At 35.6% G+C, this 21,973-nt stretch overlaps 1 protein-coding gene across 1 annotated transcript in view; it reads right to left on the bottom strand.

Moving 5' to 3' along the window:
- LOC142347968 (uncharacterized) overlaps positions 1-21,973 on the bottom strand; it is a 54,475-nt gene that overhangs the window by 7,615 nt on the left and 24,887 nt on the right. The window contains exons 4-6 of the mRNA XM_075399134.1: positions 19,387-19,761; positions 15,145-15,288; positions 8,468-8,673 (exon numbers count right to left, since the gene is read on the bottom strand). Coding sequence (XP_075255249.1) covers positions 8,468-8,673; positions 15,145-15,288; positions 19,387-19,761 — 725 coding nt within the window. The remainder of the gene's footprint in view (positions 1-8,467; positions 8,674-15,144; positions 15,289-19,386; positions 19,762-21,973) is intronic.

The following is a 21,973-nucleotide window of genomic DNA, read 5'->3' as shown; positions in this document are numbered from 1 at the left end:
TCCAAGTTATCAATAATTTTCAGTTACTTATTTTTTAGTTTCAGTTTCAAAAGCTGCGAAAACATGGCCAATCAGGAAATTGAAAAGGGCTTGATTCTGGTAGGCGTCTTTTCATCAATTAAGTTCGAAACAAGGAAGTAAATGAGAATCGTTTACTGTCTTTATAAATAGTCAATAGTTTGATAAAAAATTTACCAGATAATAAATGTTTGGATGAGTGCCTTTTATTGGGTGGAGTTCCGCACTACTCCAAAAGTCCAAAAGAGTGATAAGGAGGGTATTTTGTGTTCTGTACAGAACAGTGGCAAAAAAATTGTTTTTCTTATCTGAATTTGTAGTCTCCCCTCCTGTTTCTCGGAATGTAAATAATGAATAAGCTCAGCACTGCGTAAAATTGCAGCAACTCCCTTTCTCTTTGTTTTGTTGGGATAGTGGAACGAGGTGGAAACCTAAAAATTTCTATAACCCAGATTGATTCAATCAAGTCTCACTTAAGCAAAAATTATTGAGTTGTTTTTTTTTCAAAAAAGTTGCCGAGAGCGCAAAATTTTGTTTTAATGAGCAATTGTTCTGTAGTATAAGCTACATTTGATGTCAGCACCCTCAGAGCCTCTAAGGTTCTTTTTTGTCAGTTTTACATAGTATATTCTGTAGGTTTACTCAAGTTCCCATTTTAAAATTTTGATCCATACTGTTTGCTGTCCCTTTTGTGTTTAAATTGATAAAAAAATTTGGTTCTTTCTTGTAGCAGATCTTTTATAGAGGTTGGTTGAGCTTCAAATGTTCACTGAAAATTGTGAGACTTGTGGTCACTGTTACTTAACATCCCATCAAACGAAAGAGCAACATAAAAACTCTGCTGGGGAAGTGCAGAAAATAGCAAAACATTGAGAGCAGACGTTTTTGTTTTAATGTTACATATAAAGTGCCATCCGTTACTCCAGTTACCTTTCTGAAGATTCCTTTCGCATCATTTTTTTTAAAAAAAAAAACAATTTTTTTATTCAATTGTTCAGGTAATAGCAAAAAAAAACAAAATTTGGACGCTCAAAGCTACCTGAATCAGACGTCTAATTCAAAGAGAACGTAAAAGTTTAACTTACCTAAAAATGCTTCTGAGACTATGCTGAAATTAGCAAGGTCTCTGAAACTCGATTACGGGATTTAGACTTTGGTATCACTCCTATAATGTAATTCCCTTGGTCTGATTTTTTAATAGCTTAGTGTGTCTTGTAAACAAATATTTTTAATGCTTGGCTTTGAGAATAGGCAACTCAACAGTGCCAAAAAATTCCGCAAAAATATACTTCTTCGCATTTTCCGTGTCTTCTGTATGCTCAAAATTGAACAAAGACCACAAGTTTTTGAGTTTGTTGTTTTCAGTATTGGTAGCTAGTATGACGCTTAAATTAAGTTAGAAGCCGTCGTTATATTCCTTAATTCCTTGTACCGTTTTTGTGGAGAAAAATTGTAATTTGGGTTTGGCAAAATACCGCAAAACAGTCGGCTGATTCTTTCATCCGATGATTGTTTAGTTTTTTGTTAGCATTCATTTCTTCCTATTGAATTAATTTGTTCAAAAATTTTTTCAAATTCTGAACTTCATTATTTCTTTATTTGCAAGTAGGTAGAATTTGCATTGTGCTTCAAGCGCTTTACTGATACTAAGCAGCTGTTTGACGAAATGATGTAGCCCGTGTCGGACAAATTTTGCCTTAGTTTTGGCTCCAATGCTGGTAACTGCCCAAAAGTATACATCTTTCTCGATCATTGAAATCAGCTTTTTATTTAGTTTCAGTCGACAGGCATAAACTTGGTGGTTTATCGTCGAACATATCAAACTTAACTATGACTGAAAGCATTAATCGACAACGCAAGCCGACAAAACCAAGCATATAAAGATAAGCTTTCAGTGGTGACTCAACATGGTAAACGCCCCGATAATCTCCAAAAAGCTCAATAAATGATTCCAGAATTGCCAATTTTCCATGTGTTGGAAGGAGTATTTTTGAATTTTACGCAATTTTTGCTTAATTATCATTCCGTATCCCTAAGTTGTTGGCTTAGTTCATTAGATCTCCTTGAGGTCTCTCGCCTCCAATTCCAAGATTTTATTACCATAGTTTAACTCAGCCGGCAGTTGCTTAGTTGCTCCCCAGATTCACCGTCACCAATTGTATTCTGATCTATTATGTTAGAAGTTGTATGGAAGGAACAAATAATACAAAATAATTTTATATCATTAATTTAGCTTTGATGACGTTTTAGAACGATAGGCACCAATATTTAAAACAAAAAATTGTAACTTTTCTTAAAGTTGCGTAATAAAGCTGTCAAAAGCAGAGCGCAAATGTTCCGCTGCTCAGTTTCTTGAGCTTTTTGATAATTTGGTGGAGGAGAAAACAAAAATCTCCGGCTTAGAAAAATCTGTTCGCTGACTAAAGCAACATTTGACTCCCTCATACATCAAGTTTTCCTGTTTCCCAGCAACTTCTTGGTAAGATCAGTCGAAAAACCTACTCTCTTTGTTTTTTTAATGATTTGGAACTCTGTTGATAGCTCCTGTAAGATGGAGGCGAAACATGCCCTGTGTGGTTTTTCATGAATTGAAACAACTAAAGAAAAAAGATAGACAGATCGAACAAGAGTCATTTAGTGGACCACTAGATTTTTTGATTTAGATTCGGACTGTAAGTTTTATGACACATACGGTCTACAGAGAAAAAACCCTAAAAGAATTGATATTCAAAATCAAAAACTCAGAATAATACTCGAGAATTGGGGCGTATAAGTTTGGCACTACTTAGATCAACACCATTGATCATTAGTTGGTAAGTGTTCATAAAATTTAAAGTTCTATTAGTGAGTTCAGAAGTCATATGTTTGTGCGAGGTAAGTCACTCAGTTGACCTGAAAGCAGAAATGACGTCACAAACACAAATTTTAACTGCAAAGCGGTAGAAGTCACTGAAGTCATTGAAGAAGTCTTCCAAGAAGTCAGGTTGTAAGAATCACGGATGGAGACGGCGAGTTGAAAAACACAGAACAACTCCTGACATCCAATTCAAAGAATTTTCACTGACAAATCAAAAAACTAGACCCAGGACGGACTATGATTGAATTGGGAAAACCATTTCTATGAATAAAAATCATAAAATATTTGAATAAAGAACAGAAAATCAATGTCAATATGCCGCATGTGAGCAACAACTCACTAGCGAGAAATGGAAGTTTGGTTCTGAAAAAAACAACTAGACCTAGAATGAACATTGAATGGATTGGACAAACCATTTAGAAAAAAATCTGATACAAAAAATAAAAAAAAACAGTCAAAATCAAAGTGAAATTGCCACAAGTGAACAAAAAATCACTAGCGAGTAAGCAAATTTTTGTTTCAAAAACCGTTTTCTCGCTCTAGTTTAAAATTGGAGCGAAAAAATATCACGCCGCAAAACCACTCGCTTTTTCGCTCCGCTTCCTTTTTCAGCGTGACCAAAGTCACTACTCCATTTTGTTTTCAAAAATCATAAAAATGTGTAAATAAATTTTAAAAACATAGCCGGATGAATTCTGGAAGCAACTCGAGGCGTCAAAACTCCGCACAAAACCCGTAATTGCAGGTGAAGCTATTACCTTTTGTATTAAACCATTAACTCATTGCCTCTCCAGGTCTGATCTAAACATTGGTGAAATTTAGCCCAATGTCACCAAGAGAAACAAAATGCAGCAAATCTCTATAACAATGAAGCCGTTTAGTGGCGTTATAAAAGTCCAAAAAACTAAAGATGGTCAAAATACTAATAAGCTTAAAAAGTTGACAGGGCTATCAATTTCGCTCAAATAATTTATGATTCCAGTATCAAAAAGATCGCGAAAAAAAACGGCAGATTATAATCTTAGAAACCAAGTCAAATTTTTCAGAAAAAATGCTCATAATTAAGAATCAGAAAAGCACTACAATTAGAATTTCATTGCGGTTAAGACAAAAACAACACATACTTTTTGCGTGTTGTATATTTGCTAGACAACATGATTTCAAACTAATTCAAGAACTAAATTACTCTTAGAAAAGACATAAGCTACAGAATAAACTTCAAAGAAAAAAAAATCGTTTAAAAAATAACAAGGCCGGAAAAAAATTGCAATAAACAGAAATAAGTGGACAATTTTGAAAAGACTTTTTAGCAAACTCTCAAAACTGCCTCATGTTGAATGAAATCAATTGCAAACCAAAGAAATGACGAAAATCTAAGAAAGCTGAAATCATTCAATTTTTTAACAACTGAAAAAAATTAATATAACGAAAAAAATGTATCTGCCACAACAAAGCTAGAATCATACTAACTAGAATGTGAGGAATATCGGCACAATGTAAGAAACACCGTAACAGAAAGACATTCTTGATTTTTGAAAGTTAAAAATCAAATTAAAAAAATCAATAAAAAGAATACATTTCACTGTTCAGCATTCGAGACATAGAAAAAGCAACGAGCCATCCCAGACAAAGATCCATCCTCCTGAACAGAACAAAAAAGGAAAAAACAGAATAAAAACCAACGAAACATTGAAACATTTTAGAAAAAAATGGCCAGAAAAACTTTTAAGACTGAATTTATGAACTTTAACTGTTTTTCCAAACCTTAACGCCGAAAAATGATTGAACTTTTATTGACACCAAGTTAGTTTCCCTCATGTTGCACAAAAGGACTATTTTTAGTAAATAAAACCACAAAACAAATAAAAAAACTGACAAAAGTCGGAAAAAAACTACCAAACTCGGATTAGCATATGTACAATTTTATAAAACAAAATTACATCGAGGTAGGAAGAGGCCTTGCTCATATGAATTATCAAAAGGAAGTTTCCATATTTTATGATTTTTGACAAAAAGACGTTTGATAGATCCAAAATTAAGAAATTAATGGAAAAAAGCCAAAAACTAACTAAAAAATCGAAAAAATATGTGCCAACTTTGAACTTGAAACGAATTTTCAGTCTCTGCAAAACACTGTGGTATCAGTTTCCGAAGTTAAGTTAACATTTCAATATAGCATCAAATAAAATTTATCTCCACAAAAACCGAATTACAAGCAAAACAATTGGGCCACTTAGACAAACAAACGGCCAAAAACGGTTATCTATATGTGCTATTAAGTCAAGAACTACTTTTTAAAGTCAAAAAGTCAATCATTCAATGCAGCGCATGATCAAAAAAAACTTCCTCGCTAACAAAAATCAGTTCACACGGCAATTTTACTCACTTTCGGTTTTAGGTCAAAACAGCGTCTGAGCGAATAGTACTTCCGGTAAAAAAACTTTAAGAAAACCAATACTCCTCTTCGAGTCGTAAAAAGACAGCGCCCCAATACAATTCAAATTCTTTCAAATTCTGCAAAAAACACGATGTCCCCAACAATAGCCGCTATCGCTTCGCGGCTATTAATCAAAACGACACAGAGGTAGCATTTTGAACGTTGAATGTTAAGGGCTGCTGGCATAAAAGTGTTCTGAGAAAAGTAAGACGTTTTGGATTAATTACGCTTTTTATTACTAAATTCACTCAAAGTGACCAAAACTATTTCTGCAGAAGGTTTGCAGTAAAACTTAAGGCAGAAAGGCACACTCAAAAACGTCTGTAATTACGAAAGTTTTCCTAGTGCGATTAATTAGCTCCCTGTTTTTTTTTGGTAGGATATCACATAAAATTTTACTCTTGTGATAAATAATCACACAACTTCTTGTGTGATTTATTGTACTAGGAAGGGAATTAAACAATTTTATACAAACGTCAGTTTTCATTCTTTTTTGCTAAAACAAGCTTGTTTCAGAAAAACTAATTACGGAAAGAAATTACAAAATCAGAGTTGTGGAAATCAATTTTGAATGGCTGAAACCCCAAGCTATAAGGTGTTTAAGTGAGAAATTAAAACTACTGTTTTTAAATGGGGTATTTAGACTCGAATTAAGGTGTTCCTGTGGCCATATTGATTGGTTTTAGCCAAAAACACCAGTTCGTTTTGTTATTTCACTGTTCAGCATTCGAGACATAGAAAAAGCAACGAGCCATCCCAGACAAAGATCCATCCTCCTGAACAGAACAAAAAAGGAAAAAACAGAATAAAAACCAACGAAACATTGAAACATTTTAGAAAAAAATGGCCAGAAAAACTTTTAAAGTCAAAAATGAATTTGTCTGGACTTTAACTGATGTCCTCGACTTTGGCTGGAACTAAAACAACCGTCCTAGAATTTGGCTAGAACTAAAACCGTCCTCGATTTTGGCTAAACATTAAAAGCGTGTCCTTGAATTTAGCTGGACAATAAAGTTGTGTCCTGGAACTAGGCTGGATCGGTTTCATTTGTTCTGGAAAGTGAACGGACAATGAGCAATGTCGTCGACTTTAGATTCTGCCGGTGTTGTGATCTGACTTCATATAAGTAAACGTGCTCCCGGGTCAAGGTGTCATCGCTAAAAATTGCTAAAAGATGTAAGATTTGCGGTGAATTTGAATAAAAAGTGTAAGATTTTCGGTCAATGCGGTGAATGCGGCGAAAAAAATTTTTGAGAGGTGAAAATTTTTTTCAACGCTTATGCGTGGTGTGATATATGTGCCAGATAGATATTGTGATATTGAGATATTCCCTAACTCTAGGATGCTAAACTGATGACTTCTACCCATTCACTTATATTCAATTTGCCTCCAACCTCATACATTTACCCCCCCACCCACCTCGAATTATTAGGTCTTTTCATAAATTCCAGGTCTAGACTAGGGTGAGAAAAACAACAATTCGAATCATAGTAACATTTTAAATCAGCGCTGAATCCGAGTATTCTCAGTCTGTATTTTTACTATGAACAGATTATGATCATGTCACTTTTTACACTGTTCAGACAAAAAATCATAGTAAAAAACCGTCTCTCTGAAAACACTCTGAACAGTACAAGTTCCAATTCTGGATTTGCTCTGGGCAACATTAAAAAACATATTGTTAATACTCTGAATCAACTTTTTCTCAGAACTTTTTATCTATTTTCGTTAGGCTGAAAACTATAATACATACAAATTTCCCTTACAATCTGAAATAAAACCATAAAAATCTAAAAATCAGCAGTTCCGTCACTCGGCGTGTATTTAGTGGTTTTGGCGGGTATTTTTTGTAATCCCAAAACGTTATTTTCAATGTTTTAAGATAGTAATCTCATCGTCATGCTCAAATTGTGCATCGCCCAAAAATTCAAAAATTTTTTCGAAATTTTCGTAATTTATCATGATTTTGCTATGAACATCATGGGAATCAAAACCAAGAATGTTCAGTCTTTATTAAGAATAAAAAGTATCTATGGGTATCTAAAGTATCTTTTGTCAAAAATGGCTCAATTCTTTTGTCAAAAATGGCCCAGGGCATTAAATGCATATATGCACTCAGGAACATAATACCCACTGGTTACAAAAAAATTATTTTGAACGCTTTTGTTCTCAGTCATGTTCAATATTCTTCTGTTTTACTTGCAACCATCAATCAAAATCTTATAACGACATTAGAAAAGCAGTTAAATTGGGCCATCAAAGCTTGTTTTCACAGACAGAAATTTGACTCATCCTCAGATCTTAAAATGAACCTTGGTATGCTACCTATTTCTTTGCTTTTTGATTACAGGGCTGCCACTTACTGCCATAGTATCATGAATAAAAAGAAGCCTGCCTTCTCAAGCTCAGCTTTGAAATTACCAATCGCAAGTTTTTATATACACGAGCGAACTCAAAAAATTTTTACCCAAACAATTTCAAAATGAAATTTGCATGAAAAAAGTATTATTAAAAGAGGTATTCTACAGCACAATTTTTTCCCAAGAAATTATTTGTCAATGTCATACAGTCTTGCAAAGAAGAAATATAAGCTGTTTTTTCTTAATGAATACAAGAAGGACCCAAATAAAACCCAACATGGATCAATTAATTGGAAAAATTTTAAATTCAATTAAATTTCTTTCTGTTTTACATTAAATTTATGTTACTGTCGTCCCTCCCCTCCAATACAAGTGACTTCTCTATTGGATCGATATTTTAGTTATTATAAATTATTAGTTTCTCTTTTGTAATTATCAATATTTTACACTGCCTATCTCTGTAAATTTTACTACGACTGAAACGTTTACAGATTTTAGGAGAAATACAGTGTTCCTTTTTTTATGGGACTTATACTGCACATCATGAGTAGCAAAAAACTCTTAGGATAGACTGATACAGTACTGGGCCGATGATATACAATTGGAATACAATGTTTCAGTACTGATATACTATGGGACGAGGGTCCGGGAACAGTAGAGATCATAGCACTCACACTGATGACAAATTTCTGTGAAAAAACGATGAGAAGCAGGTCTAAACCGTTTTTTCACTTTTTGTTATCATGGTGAGAAGATCGTTGCTAATGTTTTTGTTATCGCAACACAATCATTTGCCCAGTAAGCTTACCTTTGAATACGACGGACACCTTTTCAAGATGTTCCACCACTTTTTCGGGAGATTTCTTTGGAATATTGTTGCGACTGCGACTGTGATTAATAGAGTCTGCAATTTGCTCACTGTTCTTCTTGAACTCTGCCCTCAGTCTGGCCACATTCCCCAACTTCAAATCCATCGCATCCACAATCGGATCGCCCTCTTCCTAAAACATGACACTGCTAAGATTGGCCAACGTGTTCAGAAACCAGCAGCGCCTACTAGACGTTTTTTGGGAGCACGTTCTATGTACTCAGAGGATTAATCAATTCTGGCATTGAATACTTGGCCGGGTTGAATGTGAGAGGGTCCAACATGGCGCAACTCTGGTAAACATTTGCCAGTACTGCCAGCGAATAATTACATCTCGATCTGTAAACCTGTTCTCGGGCATCTAATCTGTCCTACAATTGTTTTGTTTTTAGTTCTCTAGCACAGTTAACAATATTCCAGCATAAAGAATAACAAGAAGGCTCGCTTGATTTTGTGCGTGGCAAAAAATATTCCCACATTCACATTCACACAAGCATACATTCAAGTAGTTTGTTTTTTAGCGAACCTCTACGAAAATGGCAACTACCATTTTATGTCAAATTCCCAAAAGGAGATTTTTTGGGTCACGAAAGAACCAAAAAAGTCTTACTTTAAAATTAAAGATATATTTTTTCTAAGCCACAAAATGTTTACAAAAGAACGTTGCTTTGATACCTAAAAAGTTAAGTCCTAATTTCGTGCTATCGATGGTTTCATCAGATCATCTGAGTTATAACTTGCCACTGCTTAATCTAAGACTTTTAAACTTCAGATAACTTTCATTGACTTTCAATACTGAGAACTATTAACTCTTTTTGATCATGTGTGCTTTCTCAATAGAAACTCAATGTGACAACAAACACTAGCAATTAAGAGTAAAAACTCACTGATTTTAGAGAAACCATATGGTTTTCAAGCTTTATCTTCATCCCCATAAGACCAACAAATCCAGAAAAACTTCAGCAGCAAGCTTTTCAACTAGCCCTGTATTCAGTAAAGAATCCTCCAAAAACTTTTCTTGTAGCCGTGAAATTTGATTGAAATGGTGTTGATGACTTATAATCATGCTAACCAAGTTAATTGTCAATTGATTATCAGTAAAAAAAGTTTATATTCTATTATATGTTTGTGCTCAGGAACGCTTGTTTAAATGCTTTTTCAAATGGAACACACGCATGTAGAGTTTTAATGCAACAGACACAAAAATAAAAATAACTAAATCGCGATAAAGCAAAAATTTTGACAGGAAAGTGCAGTTAAGCTCAAAGCCGACGAACATTTCTTAGAAAAGAAGTAACCAAAGAATTTGCACCAAGGTAAGAATACCAATCAACTTTCCCGCCTTTGACAATTTATGTTATCTATAAGCAGTCCTTCTGGGATGCTAATATCAAATTATAAAATTTCAACGGTTTACGGTTTAACCTCGCTGTAAAATGTGACGGTTGTTGTGAAGATTTCCATGTTCAGCATGCCCTGATCTACCTGATTACACAAAGGCTTAATAAAATTGGAGATTTGCTTGGAGACTTATCGTGTCTTTTATGGAATTACACTCAAAAGGGCCAGTATTTCGTGAACCTTTAGAGAATCAGCAAGTTTTAAGAGCCAATCTTCTCATAAGGGGTGTCTAGAGCCCGCAAGAAAGTGCCTCGTTTGATATTTCTGTCACAGACACTGAGGCAAAATCCTAAAGAAACAAAACCAGAAGATCTGCTGCAAAGCTTCGCTGACAAAAAGAGAAAATTCAGAGTGTCGCCCGAAAAACAGTGTGACAGTATGATGGACAGAAAAAACAAGCGGTTTAGCAGCAGACCGGGTGACAGACTCGCTTCTAAATGGGACAAACGATATATCAGTATCATGAACTGGCTCAAACTGAGTTTGAATTTTCCAATCTTAAGGGTCTCAAATCTGCATAAAAAGAATTAGATCTAAATGGAGATCGTTTCATCATGAAGATGGTGCTTTCATACCTTGAGAAGCGAAACAATTGACGTTCCAAAAGGAAGTGTTGAGAATTGTAACTGTCTTTTGAAGGGAAACAGCCATTGATTTATTTCGCCAAATGTCACTGCCTCCAAACTCAAGAATAGACTAACATTTTTTCGTGCGCACTCAATTTTTACGTGATCACCTAAAATTTTCATGTTTCTTTCAAGTTCTTGAATGTTCTTTAAATACAAAAGGTTTTTGTTGTTAACAAATTGTATCATCACGCCATCAGATACCAATTAACTCATCAACTCGCTGTTATAATTTCATGCAAAACAAATGCACAAACTTCCATCGTTCCTTCAGGACATAACCGGTTTAACTAATTAGAAGTCCATTCATTAACGGTACTTGCCAATTAAAGCACATAAAAGTTGTTTGTCATGGACAACGCTTCCTCTAGACAGAGGAAGTGAACAAATCGGAGAGGAAATGAACGAATGAAGTCAACCTAGTTCCAGCCTTGCTATCACCAACACCTCTCGTAACCGTAAGTTTTGGGCCAGCGCACTACCACTGACACATCTTGCTGTTTAGAACTGCAAATGTACGTCAACACTTGCAGTACATGGAGCCGGCAATACCTCTCAATAATAAATGGGAATTCAAACAATCTTAATACTTGTACTCTGCTATACATCACCTTAGTTCATGTAGTCGGTTATAGCTAATCCTAATACATGTAGTCGGCTATACCCCCATTTTATTATATGTGGTCGGTTATTCCATATCTTTCCTAAAACATGTAGTCTAATCCCATCATAATACACGGGCCATCTATATTCTAGCTTAATACATAGGGGAGACCTACTGTTGTGGAGGCTGCTATACCCTATCCCAATACATGGGCTCCCCCGGTGCAGTGTTGATCAAAATATTTCGGCCGTCGTAATAAAACCTCTGAACCAAAAAAATAAAAACCAAAACCTTTTTTCGCTCCACTCTTCAACTTTGCTGAGCACCCCAACCACTCCAATTTTTTTATGTGTCTCATTTGCTGCATAAAATTCACTCCAATAGAACTGATTTTAAAACAATTTTCCAATACTCCTCTTCGAGTTGTAGTAAAAAGACAACGCGCCAATGCAACTCAGTTTCTTAGGGCAGCGGTATAAGTCGGGCAGCGGTAAAATGAGGGCAGCGGTAAAATGAGGGCGTCTATTAACTGGGTAATAGCGGTAAAATTAGGGCAGCGGTAAAATGAGGGCGTCTATTAACTGGGTTGACCAAAATTACTTACCATAAAACGGACCATAAAAAGTCCATAACAATTTCCGTTTTATGATCTTGCTATGGTAACAAAACTTCCATATGGTTGGAACGTTATGATTTGTATTCCATATGGTAAGGTTGTTGAAAAGACCTAAACATAGCCGGCAGATTGCCGGAAAATAGCCGCGACAGACGCTCGTGGCCCTCCATGAATTGAAACACCTAAAGAAATAAGATAGACAGATCGACCACCTGTCCTTCAATAGACCACTAGACTTTTCGGGTTAGCTTCGGACTGTCAATTTTTGACACATACGTTCTATAAGGAAAACGCCCTTAAAGAGCTATTTCAAAATTGATATTCGAAATCAAAAACTCAAGACTAATAATAAAAAATTAGGGCATATAATATTGGCACTACTTAGATGCACACTATTAACTAGTAAATCTTCATAAAAAATTAAAGTTCCATAAGTGAGTTCAGAAGTCATTTTTTGAGTGAGGTAAGTCACGCAATTGACCTAAAAGCAGAAACGACGTCACGTACACAAATTTTAACTGCAAAGCAATAGAAGTCACTGAAGTCAATTCCAAGAAGTCGATTCCAAGAAGTCAGGTCAAAGAATCATCGGTGGAGACGACGAATAAAAAAACATAGCAGGACAAGTCCTGAAAAAAAATTCAAACAATTGAATGAAAAACTCAGACGCACTCTACCTGATCAGCAGATCACTTGAACAATGCCAGCCAGAACAAAAAAATCACCAAAGAATTGAGAAACTAAAAGAGTCAAAACTAAACAAAAACAAACTCATTGCTAAAACTCTTGAAGCTTTTAAACCTAAGGCAAAACTTTTTCCCTTTAAAAACACCTATTACTAAAATATATTCAAAACCAATTTTTGTTGCTGAAATCGGTCCAGTATTATATCTGCAATACCTGAAAAATATTCATTGGCCCTTGAAGATCGATTAACTTGAAAATGACCAAAAAATTTAAGAAAAAAAAGAAATCAATTGCAAGTTATAAGAAAATGTTGCTGAAATTGTGATATAAATATCTTCAGAATCATTTCTGTGTCTCTAGAGGCTATCCAGTAACCCAATTCGAAGCATTAAAAAATCATTGGCTCATGGATCGATAGGCAATAAATTTCAGAAAAAATTTCAAATTTCAAAATAGAAATTCATTCTATTAAAATGTTGAAAGCCATTAAATTGCCCCCCTAGCAACTATTTAATAAAATATTGTCGAACCCTGCATGCGTTTACCTGGCAACTGAGGCAAGAAAAAATAAATAAAATACAAATATTTTAAAAAAACTTGAAAAAAATTGCGAATTCTATCAAACAATTTCTAAAAGTCGAAAGGTTAAATTGTTGAAAACAAATCCATTGAAACTAAATCCCGTGCACTAACTTTTCATCAAAACGTAGAATAGGTTTTCTTGCACTTGAGAATGGACGAATGTCAAAAACTGACAAAAACTTTAGGAAACATTAAAAAAATTGCAGATCTTATCAAAAAAATGCTAAAATTCGAGACATTAAAAAGTTAAAAAGCGTTCCATTGTTACTAGAAACTATGCAGTTCCCTATTAACAAACCTCAACGGAGATTGCCTACTCCTGAAACTGGAAAAACTGACAAAATGATGAAAATTTTCAAAAACCTGAAAAAATGCAAATTTGTTCAAAAAAATTGCCAAAATTTGTGAAATTCAAAAGGTGAAACCTATTCCATGGCAACTAAAAATTTTTCAGTAACTTATTATCCAACCCCTAATATAGGTTTCTTGCCTGGGACTCAAACAACTTGAAGGATGACAATAAATATGTCAAAAAACATGAAAAATTTGCAACTTTTGTCAAAAAATGCTAAAATTCATGATGTCAAAAAGTTGAAAACCGTTCCATTACCACTAGAAACTGTGCAGTAACCTATCATCCAACCCTTTATCAAACACTAGAGGAGGTTTCGTGACACCTAGGGCTAAAAAACTCGAAAAATGACAAATATTTTCAAAAAACCTGAAAAAAATTGCAAAAATTAGTATCATTTTGTGTGTTTGTGTTTGTAGTACCACGACATATAGCTCATAAAATGGTCATAACAAGCAATTTTGTCTCGCAAAAGGCCTTCATCAGCTTTTAAAAACTTCAACCTTAGACTAATCAAACAAAAATCTCAAAAAAATCACAAAAAACACGAAAAATTGCACCATTTTGAGCCGAAAAACTCCTAAAAATGACCTTTTAGCCTTTAATTAAGGCCATCCCAGCAGCTGCACCACTATACGCACTTGAAGGACTACTAAAGCCCACTTTGGGCCTCTAATGAAACTTAATGCCCGCTGGGCTTTACCTGTTTATCCCGTTTCGAAAGATCAAAGTCATTGAAAAACGTGTGAACGCATCTTAAAAAAAAAAAAAACACAGCGCACCAATACAATTCAAATTCTTTGAATTATAAAAATTCTTTGAATTGTAAAAAACCACGATGTCCCCAATAATAGCCGCTATCGCTTCGCGGCTATTAAAAATAAAATATAGCTAACTTCTGTCGGAAAAGTCTCAAAGTCAAATTGAAAATCAACCTATCGAGACTTTTCCAATATGTTCTACTTTTGTTTTCCTCCTCCTTCTTCATTCAGAGCTTGTGACCGACAGTGGTACAAAAAATCTGGCATTGTGTTACGGCTTTTTTATGGAAAACTTTTAACCAGAAAATGGTCCATAAATATTTCTTTATGGCGTTTTATGGTAAGTACGGCACCATAAGAGTACAGAATTTTAAAATTTTAAGCACAACTTTGTTTATGAAACGTTGTTTTTTTACTGCCGTTTGGACTGTTTGTCAGCAAAACAAACAGTTTTATGATCGTTGTGGGTTTTTAAGTTTCCATATGATCTATATATGGCGTTTTATGATTGGTAAGTTTCTTTATGGTAGTCATTCCGCGTAATCAGATACTGAAATCAGGTACGGTGATAAATAAAGAACATTAGGCTGTTTTCAATACTTGATATCAATGACTTTACTCGTTTCAGTCCTGCGGACCCGTTTCAGTCCATTAACCAGATGAGTCAGAAAGTAGTAGTCTAATACGCACTTGTTAGTTGTTGCCTGATCGGTAAGAACAATTTTTTGCAATCTGTTCAAATTAAGGTTACTGAACAGCAAATGCAGAGGCATGATTAACTGTCACACTCCATATGAAAAGCACCTGAACTTACCTGAATAGTTCAGGTAGATTTGTCTCACCTGAACCATACCTGAACAACAGTGCAGGTGCGTTTCAGGTGCCTTTTACACCTGAAATTCACCTGAAATTCCGATGACCTGAACCCGGTCGGGTTCAGGTAAATTTGCCTAAATTTTTTTTAGTGTGTAGTACCTGTTGTGCTTCGCAGGATGCACTGGTGATGAAACTGGATCGTCTCCTTGATCTCCGAGAGAGACGCATCTTCTCTTCCCTTTTTCTCATCATGTCTTCATCACTAGAGGGTAAAGTATCACTGTTTGTCACCAACAACTCCACCTCAAAACATATCATATCAAATCACACTTCTATCAGCAGATATTTTCATTAATTAATAAATGATAAAAAATCAAGTTTTTTCTGTATTATTTCCAGCAGAACTTATATTTAACTCTATTGCTGTTAAATCCCTTGATTACTTTTTAATAACAACTTGGTACACGAGTGATCACGTGTTTGAATGCCCGGAATAGCGTCGTAGTGAAAATATGCAAGAAAGCGCGTTCTGTCTGTTTCAAAGCAGCTGAGAAGTCTAGAATCAGAATTCTTCAAACGGGGCTGCTCATCATACAAAATTCTTAGTAGTCATACTAGGTCATATATGATTCTTAGTAATCATACTAAGTCATATATGATTTGTATGAACTCATGGTAGTCATACAAGGATCATTTCCTAGAAATCATACAAGGAGCATACAAAAAAATTCACAGCCTAAAAACTGTTTTAACTTTCATTTTCTATCGAAGTTGAAAAAATTCTTGCAAATCATACAAGGTCATATATGACACATAAAACATTGACTGGTGCCACAAGTTATAGTATAATGTAGTCGGATGACTTATTAAATTATTGTATCGCATTTGCACATTGCATTTGCATCTTTGTGTTCGCTAAAAGAATAACTTCGCAATTTGTTGAAGATATTCACAAAACGAATTTGGGGTTATATGCAAAGAATATGTTTCTATGTTTCTTATAAATGAGCAATTATAGGTATTAATTAGCTTCAGAGAGTATCAAAACTTTAGGAATCTGTTTTTTAGTGTCCAATTTTGCTTGTACATTAGGGTCTTTTGACAGATTTAAACGAAAGATGATTGCATAGCACATATTATACACTGTAACTACCCGGACCTATCTGTCATAGCATTTCAGAGCTGAACCATGAAAAAAACATGCTGGATTTTTGCGCTGAGCATGAATCTGTTCATGTCACATTTTTCTATTTACAGTCTGGCTGTAAAACTCAAAATGACTAATCCGTCTGGGCAGTCCGCATTTATTTTCTGCCTTTCATCTGAGCATAGCAAATTACCGCATGCTTTCAATCTGAGCAGCTATAATTACCGCATGTCCTCTATATGCGCAGCTTTATAGAGGACATATCATTAAAAAAAAAAGTAAAAACACGTTTTTTAGCAACTCAGCAATTATAAAAACCGTATTTAAATTGCTGTGAAAACAAAATGTCAATCACATTAAATCACATTATTTAAGTGATTTTTATCAACAACGCAAATCACCTGACATTATTAGTTGAAGATTCGGGCATAAAAAATATCACTAAAAATATTGTTATTTTTTGAACTAAATCAAACACTTGTCTGACCAGAGCTAAATTCGGTCTGGGCACCTCGACCATGGAGACTATCAGAATGAAAAAGAGCAGACCATCAAAAACGAAAACAAACGACGGAAGTTGTCCATGGCTCAAAATATTTTTAAAAAATCTTTGCTAGCTTGCAAACATGTTAAATGCCGAAATAAAGTGACTCATGCGTTCACAGATACAGGTCATTTTTGTCGGTAAACTGAACCAAAGACGTGATCAAATAACAAACACTTGGATATAGGGAAACAGGATGCCCGGAAATTTTGTTTTTAAATTTTCAAAGGGGACAAATTTCGCATGCAATGGTTGTTTTGACGGGGGGGGGGATTATATGGTCAACGAGGTTTTTGTGTTCAGTCAATTGTGGCCGATCAATGTGTGACGTTGAAAGAAATGAGTGAAATCATTGGCAACACCATTGAGCGTAAAAGTTAAAAAATACCCACAGATTAACGGAAAACAGCCGCCATCGCGTCTCATAGCCTCGAATGGGATTAAAGGAACGGAAAAAACGTTTGCACAAAGACGTTTTTAAGTACTAACTACTTTGATGTCATTTGTGAGGTCGACATAACCTTATTTCTTAATGAGCGGATGCAAGGGCTAGTATCAATACCAATAAGCATTAGAGATAACTAAAACCTATTGGATCATTATTCAAGTAGCCGGCATCTAAAGTTTACCTCCATAAGATTCCCCTTTCTACTTATGATTCTGTATTCCGATATTGACTCTATTGATTCTGGATTGTTTTGCCGCGCAACTGCAGATTAAAAACACTGTGAGCAGAATCAAACAAGTCAAAAACTAGCATAGAGAGGTCAAAAGCATTTCACGCAAAATCCTGAACAAGCTGTAAACTATTGGAATGTGAACCACAGATTTGTTGACAAAAAAACAGCCGGCCATGTCCTGAGTTACAGACGAAAGAATTGACCGGAGCCGTGGAGTAAGTTGCAAAATTTTTCCCGCAACACCGAACTTTAACAGTCAAAAGCGACCTATACATTAAACTATATGCGCAAAAGGTCCCATTAACAGAAAAAGAAAACATAAAACGACAAATGTCGGAAGAATTGCTCTTGAACGACAGGCGAGGCAATTTAATACAGGGGCTGTAGCCTTGACCAATTTTTCTTTATGGGTGCAAAAAACTTTGACGCCACCGGGATTCGCACCACTGACCTCCCAATCCATGGGCACCCGCACTAACCAATGCACTACAAGTCACTTAATTTGGTTATGCTGCAGTATGAGCAGGAACTTCGGAGCACTAGAGATCACTCAAAAATGACAAACGAAAGCGTGAAAAAGTCACTTGAGAAGTCAAAGAATGTTCTAGAAGAAAAGCGCAAAATTGTCAAGCGAAAAATTTGCATAAAAAAGACACACACACGTTTACAATTATTGCTATGAACTGCGTTCAGGAGCAATTAAAAACATAACCGACTAACGTCGGGCGAATTGCTCTCAAACGACAGGCGAGCGGTTGGCTTGGTCAGTAGCTAGCCACGGGGGGGGGGGGTGCACCGGGGGCTGATGGGGGCAGCACTGGGTGGGGGGGGGGGGCAAAAGCGCGGTGGGGGGGGGGTGTGGAGCCAATAGTGGAGGTGGGGGGTCAACAAAGGGGGGGGGTGTCAACCTCTAAGAACCGCCCCTCACACCATAAGTATAAGTATAAGTATAAGTCTCCAAGACAGTTTGAGCTGAAACAGACCTGAAAGGCTCTAAGAGCACATAATGCCCGCTGGGCGCTACCTGTTTATCCCGTTTTTGAGGACGAAAAGTCAAAAGCGTCAGACGAAAAATTGGTCAAGCGAAAAATCGCATAAAAAAAAAGACCGACAGGACTAATATAATTGCTACAAACTTCGTTTGAGAGCAATTAAAAACATATATGACGATTTCTTGGAGACAAATCTAAATAATGTTTTCTTGGAATTGGACAATGTCTCGTAAAGTTTTGGTGACTTTTTGAGTTCTGCCCGTATATCTTTTTCCATTTTTGTGGCTGATCGCTAATATTTTTTTGGAAGGACAATTATGCTCTGTAAAGTCATATATGACAATTATGTAAAGTCATATAGTGTTTTTAGTCAATAGTTGATGATTTCTACAGCTTTTTTTTCATCTGTTCGTGATTTGGTTTTTGGTTTTATTTGTTGTTCTTTTTTGTTTTCTTTTCTTTCACCAAAAAAATCTCTTCATTAGTGATTGGTACCATTGGGTTTTCTTATGGGGCAAAATTCAATTTCATGGAAATTTTCATTCGGTTGCTTATCCGCTCGAGAAATTTTTTTGATGTTCATTTCTTTTTCAACCAAATGTGGTTTGGGTTACTTAATTCATTTTTTTCACTCAGTCCAAGAAATAATGAACAGACCGGTACTAACCTCATCGACATATTTGTCTGTCCTATGTTGAGAATTCAGCAATTTTTAAATTACTTGTTCCATTTAGTCATGATCTGCCTTTTATTATTCTGATTTTTTCTATCCAACATTGCCCGGGTCGAGGTGTCACCGCTAAAAATCCCAAATCTTACAAAAATTTGCAGCTCAAAGCCGCAAATATTATAAAAATTCACCGCTTTCACTGCATTAATCGCTAAAGATGCTAACGCTTTGCGGTGAAAAAAGTTTTTTTTCACCGCTATTCATCTCTAATCTTACATTATTTTTTGACCAAACCTCGACCTGGGTGTGTGAACGCACATTACGGTGCCTCCTTGCATCTCCTAATATGATAGATGAAAGAGTCTAACTTGAAACATGCAGATATTCCTCCTCTGATTCAAGGCCCCATCCATTACGTTCTGTTTCCATGGTAACCCCTCAATGCGTGCCATTGTATGGTGTGACTTATCATCCGATCCTTTCTTCACTTTCAACCCATTAATTCCATCTACTTCGATCAGTTTCTCCATTTCAAGTGCATCTTCCTTGTCCTCGTCCAGCGTGTTTTCGTAGAAGTTGAACAGCCTACTGATTGTGTGTAGGCGTCTTTTGTGTTGTGGTTGTTGTTGTTTGTTTTTTTGTGTGCATGAGTGTTGTTGGATTGCATTTCGGATGAGACTGACACAGATTGGCTGGCTCGGTTGCCATTTCTCATCCCATTCAGGCTCGTCCCTCTCACATCTCTATCGCACAACAACATAATGCGCAAACTTTTTCATCTTTTTTATCATCAAATAACAGGCCCGCAAGCCATCATGAAAACACAAGTAATCATTCCACGAATACAATTCATCCACAGAAAATTGCATACTGCTCTTGGAAGTGTTTTAATATCTAGATTGAAATCAGAGTAGAGCACACAAGATGGAAGAACGTGTGTGCAAATGGATGAATGGAAAAGTGCGCAAACAAAAAAGAAGTTGAGCTGAAATAGAACCGATGTGAATACGAAATCTGCGGTTTGGTCTTAGATTAATTGAAGGAGCGTGGGGTGAGCGCGGCGAGGTGGGAAGTAATTAATAAGTGCTAAAAACTTCAATTGAGAGCAATTGCAAAAACAGAAAGCGAGAGAACCAAACAGAGATAGAGACAAATAGAGAAGACGGGAAAGAGAAAAAAATTCGGTTTTCCTGCATTGCATATTATTAAGTGCAGGAAATCCAACTTTTAAAAATAATCTGACTAACTTCGGATGAAATGCTCTTGAACGGCAGGCTGGGTATATCAATTTAGAGTGAGTATAGTCGAGATAACTTCTTATGGGTGCAAAAAATGCCCCGAGGGTTTGAACCGTCGACTTCCTGGATGGCAATGATGCACATTAACAACAAAGAAAAGGCCTTGCAACCTCCTCGCTTACAACCACTTTTGTTCGCGCAACAAATTTGATTTCTGAATGAGAGGAATTTAGATCTCCCAAAACCACCAAGAAGTCAAGCATGAAGAAGCAACTTGAAAATTGAAAAAAAAATGTTTCGGTCGGGGCTAGAACAAAACGGTCAAGCAAAAAATGTGCATAACAAAGACTCGTTTGAGAGCTACTATAATTTGTCATGTTTCCAGTTTCTAACAAAATAACCGAAAACTAAGAAGGCTTTGCAATCTTCTCAGAACCTTCATTGGAGTTGACATGTAAATTGTCATGCAGTAAAATATTTATTTGAGCCCAATGGATGCGCATTTACAGCAGTATTGTTTTATATATTTCAATTGTACGTATATGGAAATCATATAACCACATTTCAGTAAGTATTTGTTATAAATTTGTATATCTTTAGATCTAGTAAAAACAGATCAGACCGATTTAGTGAGTTTTCAAACTCGAGTGTTCTCATCCTAATAGATCAGAGAAGAAAATGAAACTTTCAGTAACTATTTTCTTCTGATTGCTATCTCGTTATCGTTATTGCACTGTTGAAAGTGAATTAGCCATTGGAGAACTATAACTCAACGCAAGCCAGCAAACATTCAAATTTCGATTAACCAACTGTTCAACTATTTTTATTCAAAAAATTCATTTTTAATGAGAAAAGCTACTATTTTTTTAACTTGTCTACAATTTATATAAAAATATGAGGCCACAGATCGTTTGGAACAGTTTTTACTATATTGATCTTGTCATAGAGAATCAATTAAATTAAGCCGAAAATTGTTAACGACTATGGTCCGTTTAAAGTGTTAATAAAAAGTTAAATCCGCTTTTACATCGAGAGCAGCCGAAAAAAATATTTTATGTTTCCAGTTAAACAAAAACCGAGTAACGTAGAACAAATTTTTCTCGAAAAACAGGTGGAGGCATTTTAATTCAAAGGCTGTAGTCTAGATACATTTTTTTGCGTGCAAAACTATTCGACCAGTGAGGGATGTGAACCTCAAACCTCCCGAGTTCTCAAAAATTCAACTTCCGGCTATGTGATTGACAATCTTACAATTGCTTTCATTTTAGCAAATATCTGCAATTCAGAATGCGAGCAGTTGACATCACTCAAAAATCAAGTAGAGAAACATGAAAGTCACTTGAGAAGTTAAAAATTGTTTCAGAGTAAACGCACTAAAACGATCAAGCAAAATTTTCGCTTAAAAAAAGCACACGTTTACAATAATTGGTTCAAACTTTGTTCGAGAGCAATTAGAAACGGTAAAGAAGATACCATAAATTGAGTATTAAAAAATTGGGATTGATATCATATAGCTCCATTGGTTGAGCTCTTTGAACAGTGAGGGAAGTAGTGGGGGTAACAGTGGGGGGGACCGGGGAACAATAAACGGTAATCGCTGCCACCTTAGTCCAACTTATTCCGCTTCTGTCTCTTCGCCAATAGACACGGCATCAAATCCGACTGTTATCAGTCGCTTCTGCCAAACAACATGTTTAAGGGCCATTAAAACATGCTA

The sequence above is a fragment of the Convolutriloba macropyga genome, chromosome 10 (genome assembly GCF_964194025.1).
Source record: "Convolutriloba macropyga chromosome 10, txConMacr16.3, whole genome shotgun sequence".
Classification (NCBI taxonomy): domain Eukaryota; kingdom Metazoa; phylum Xenacoelomorpha; order Acoela; family Convolutidae; genus Convolutriloba; species Convolutriloba macropyga.
This window is presented reverse-complemented; position numbering and strand designations above follow the sequence as displayed.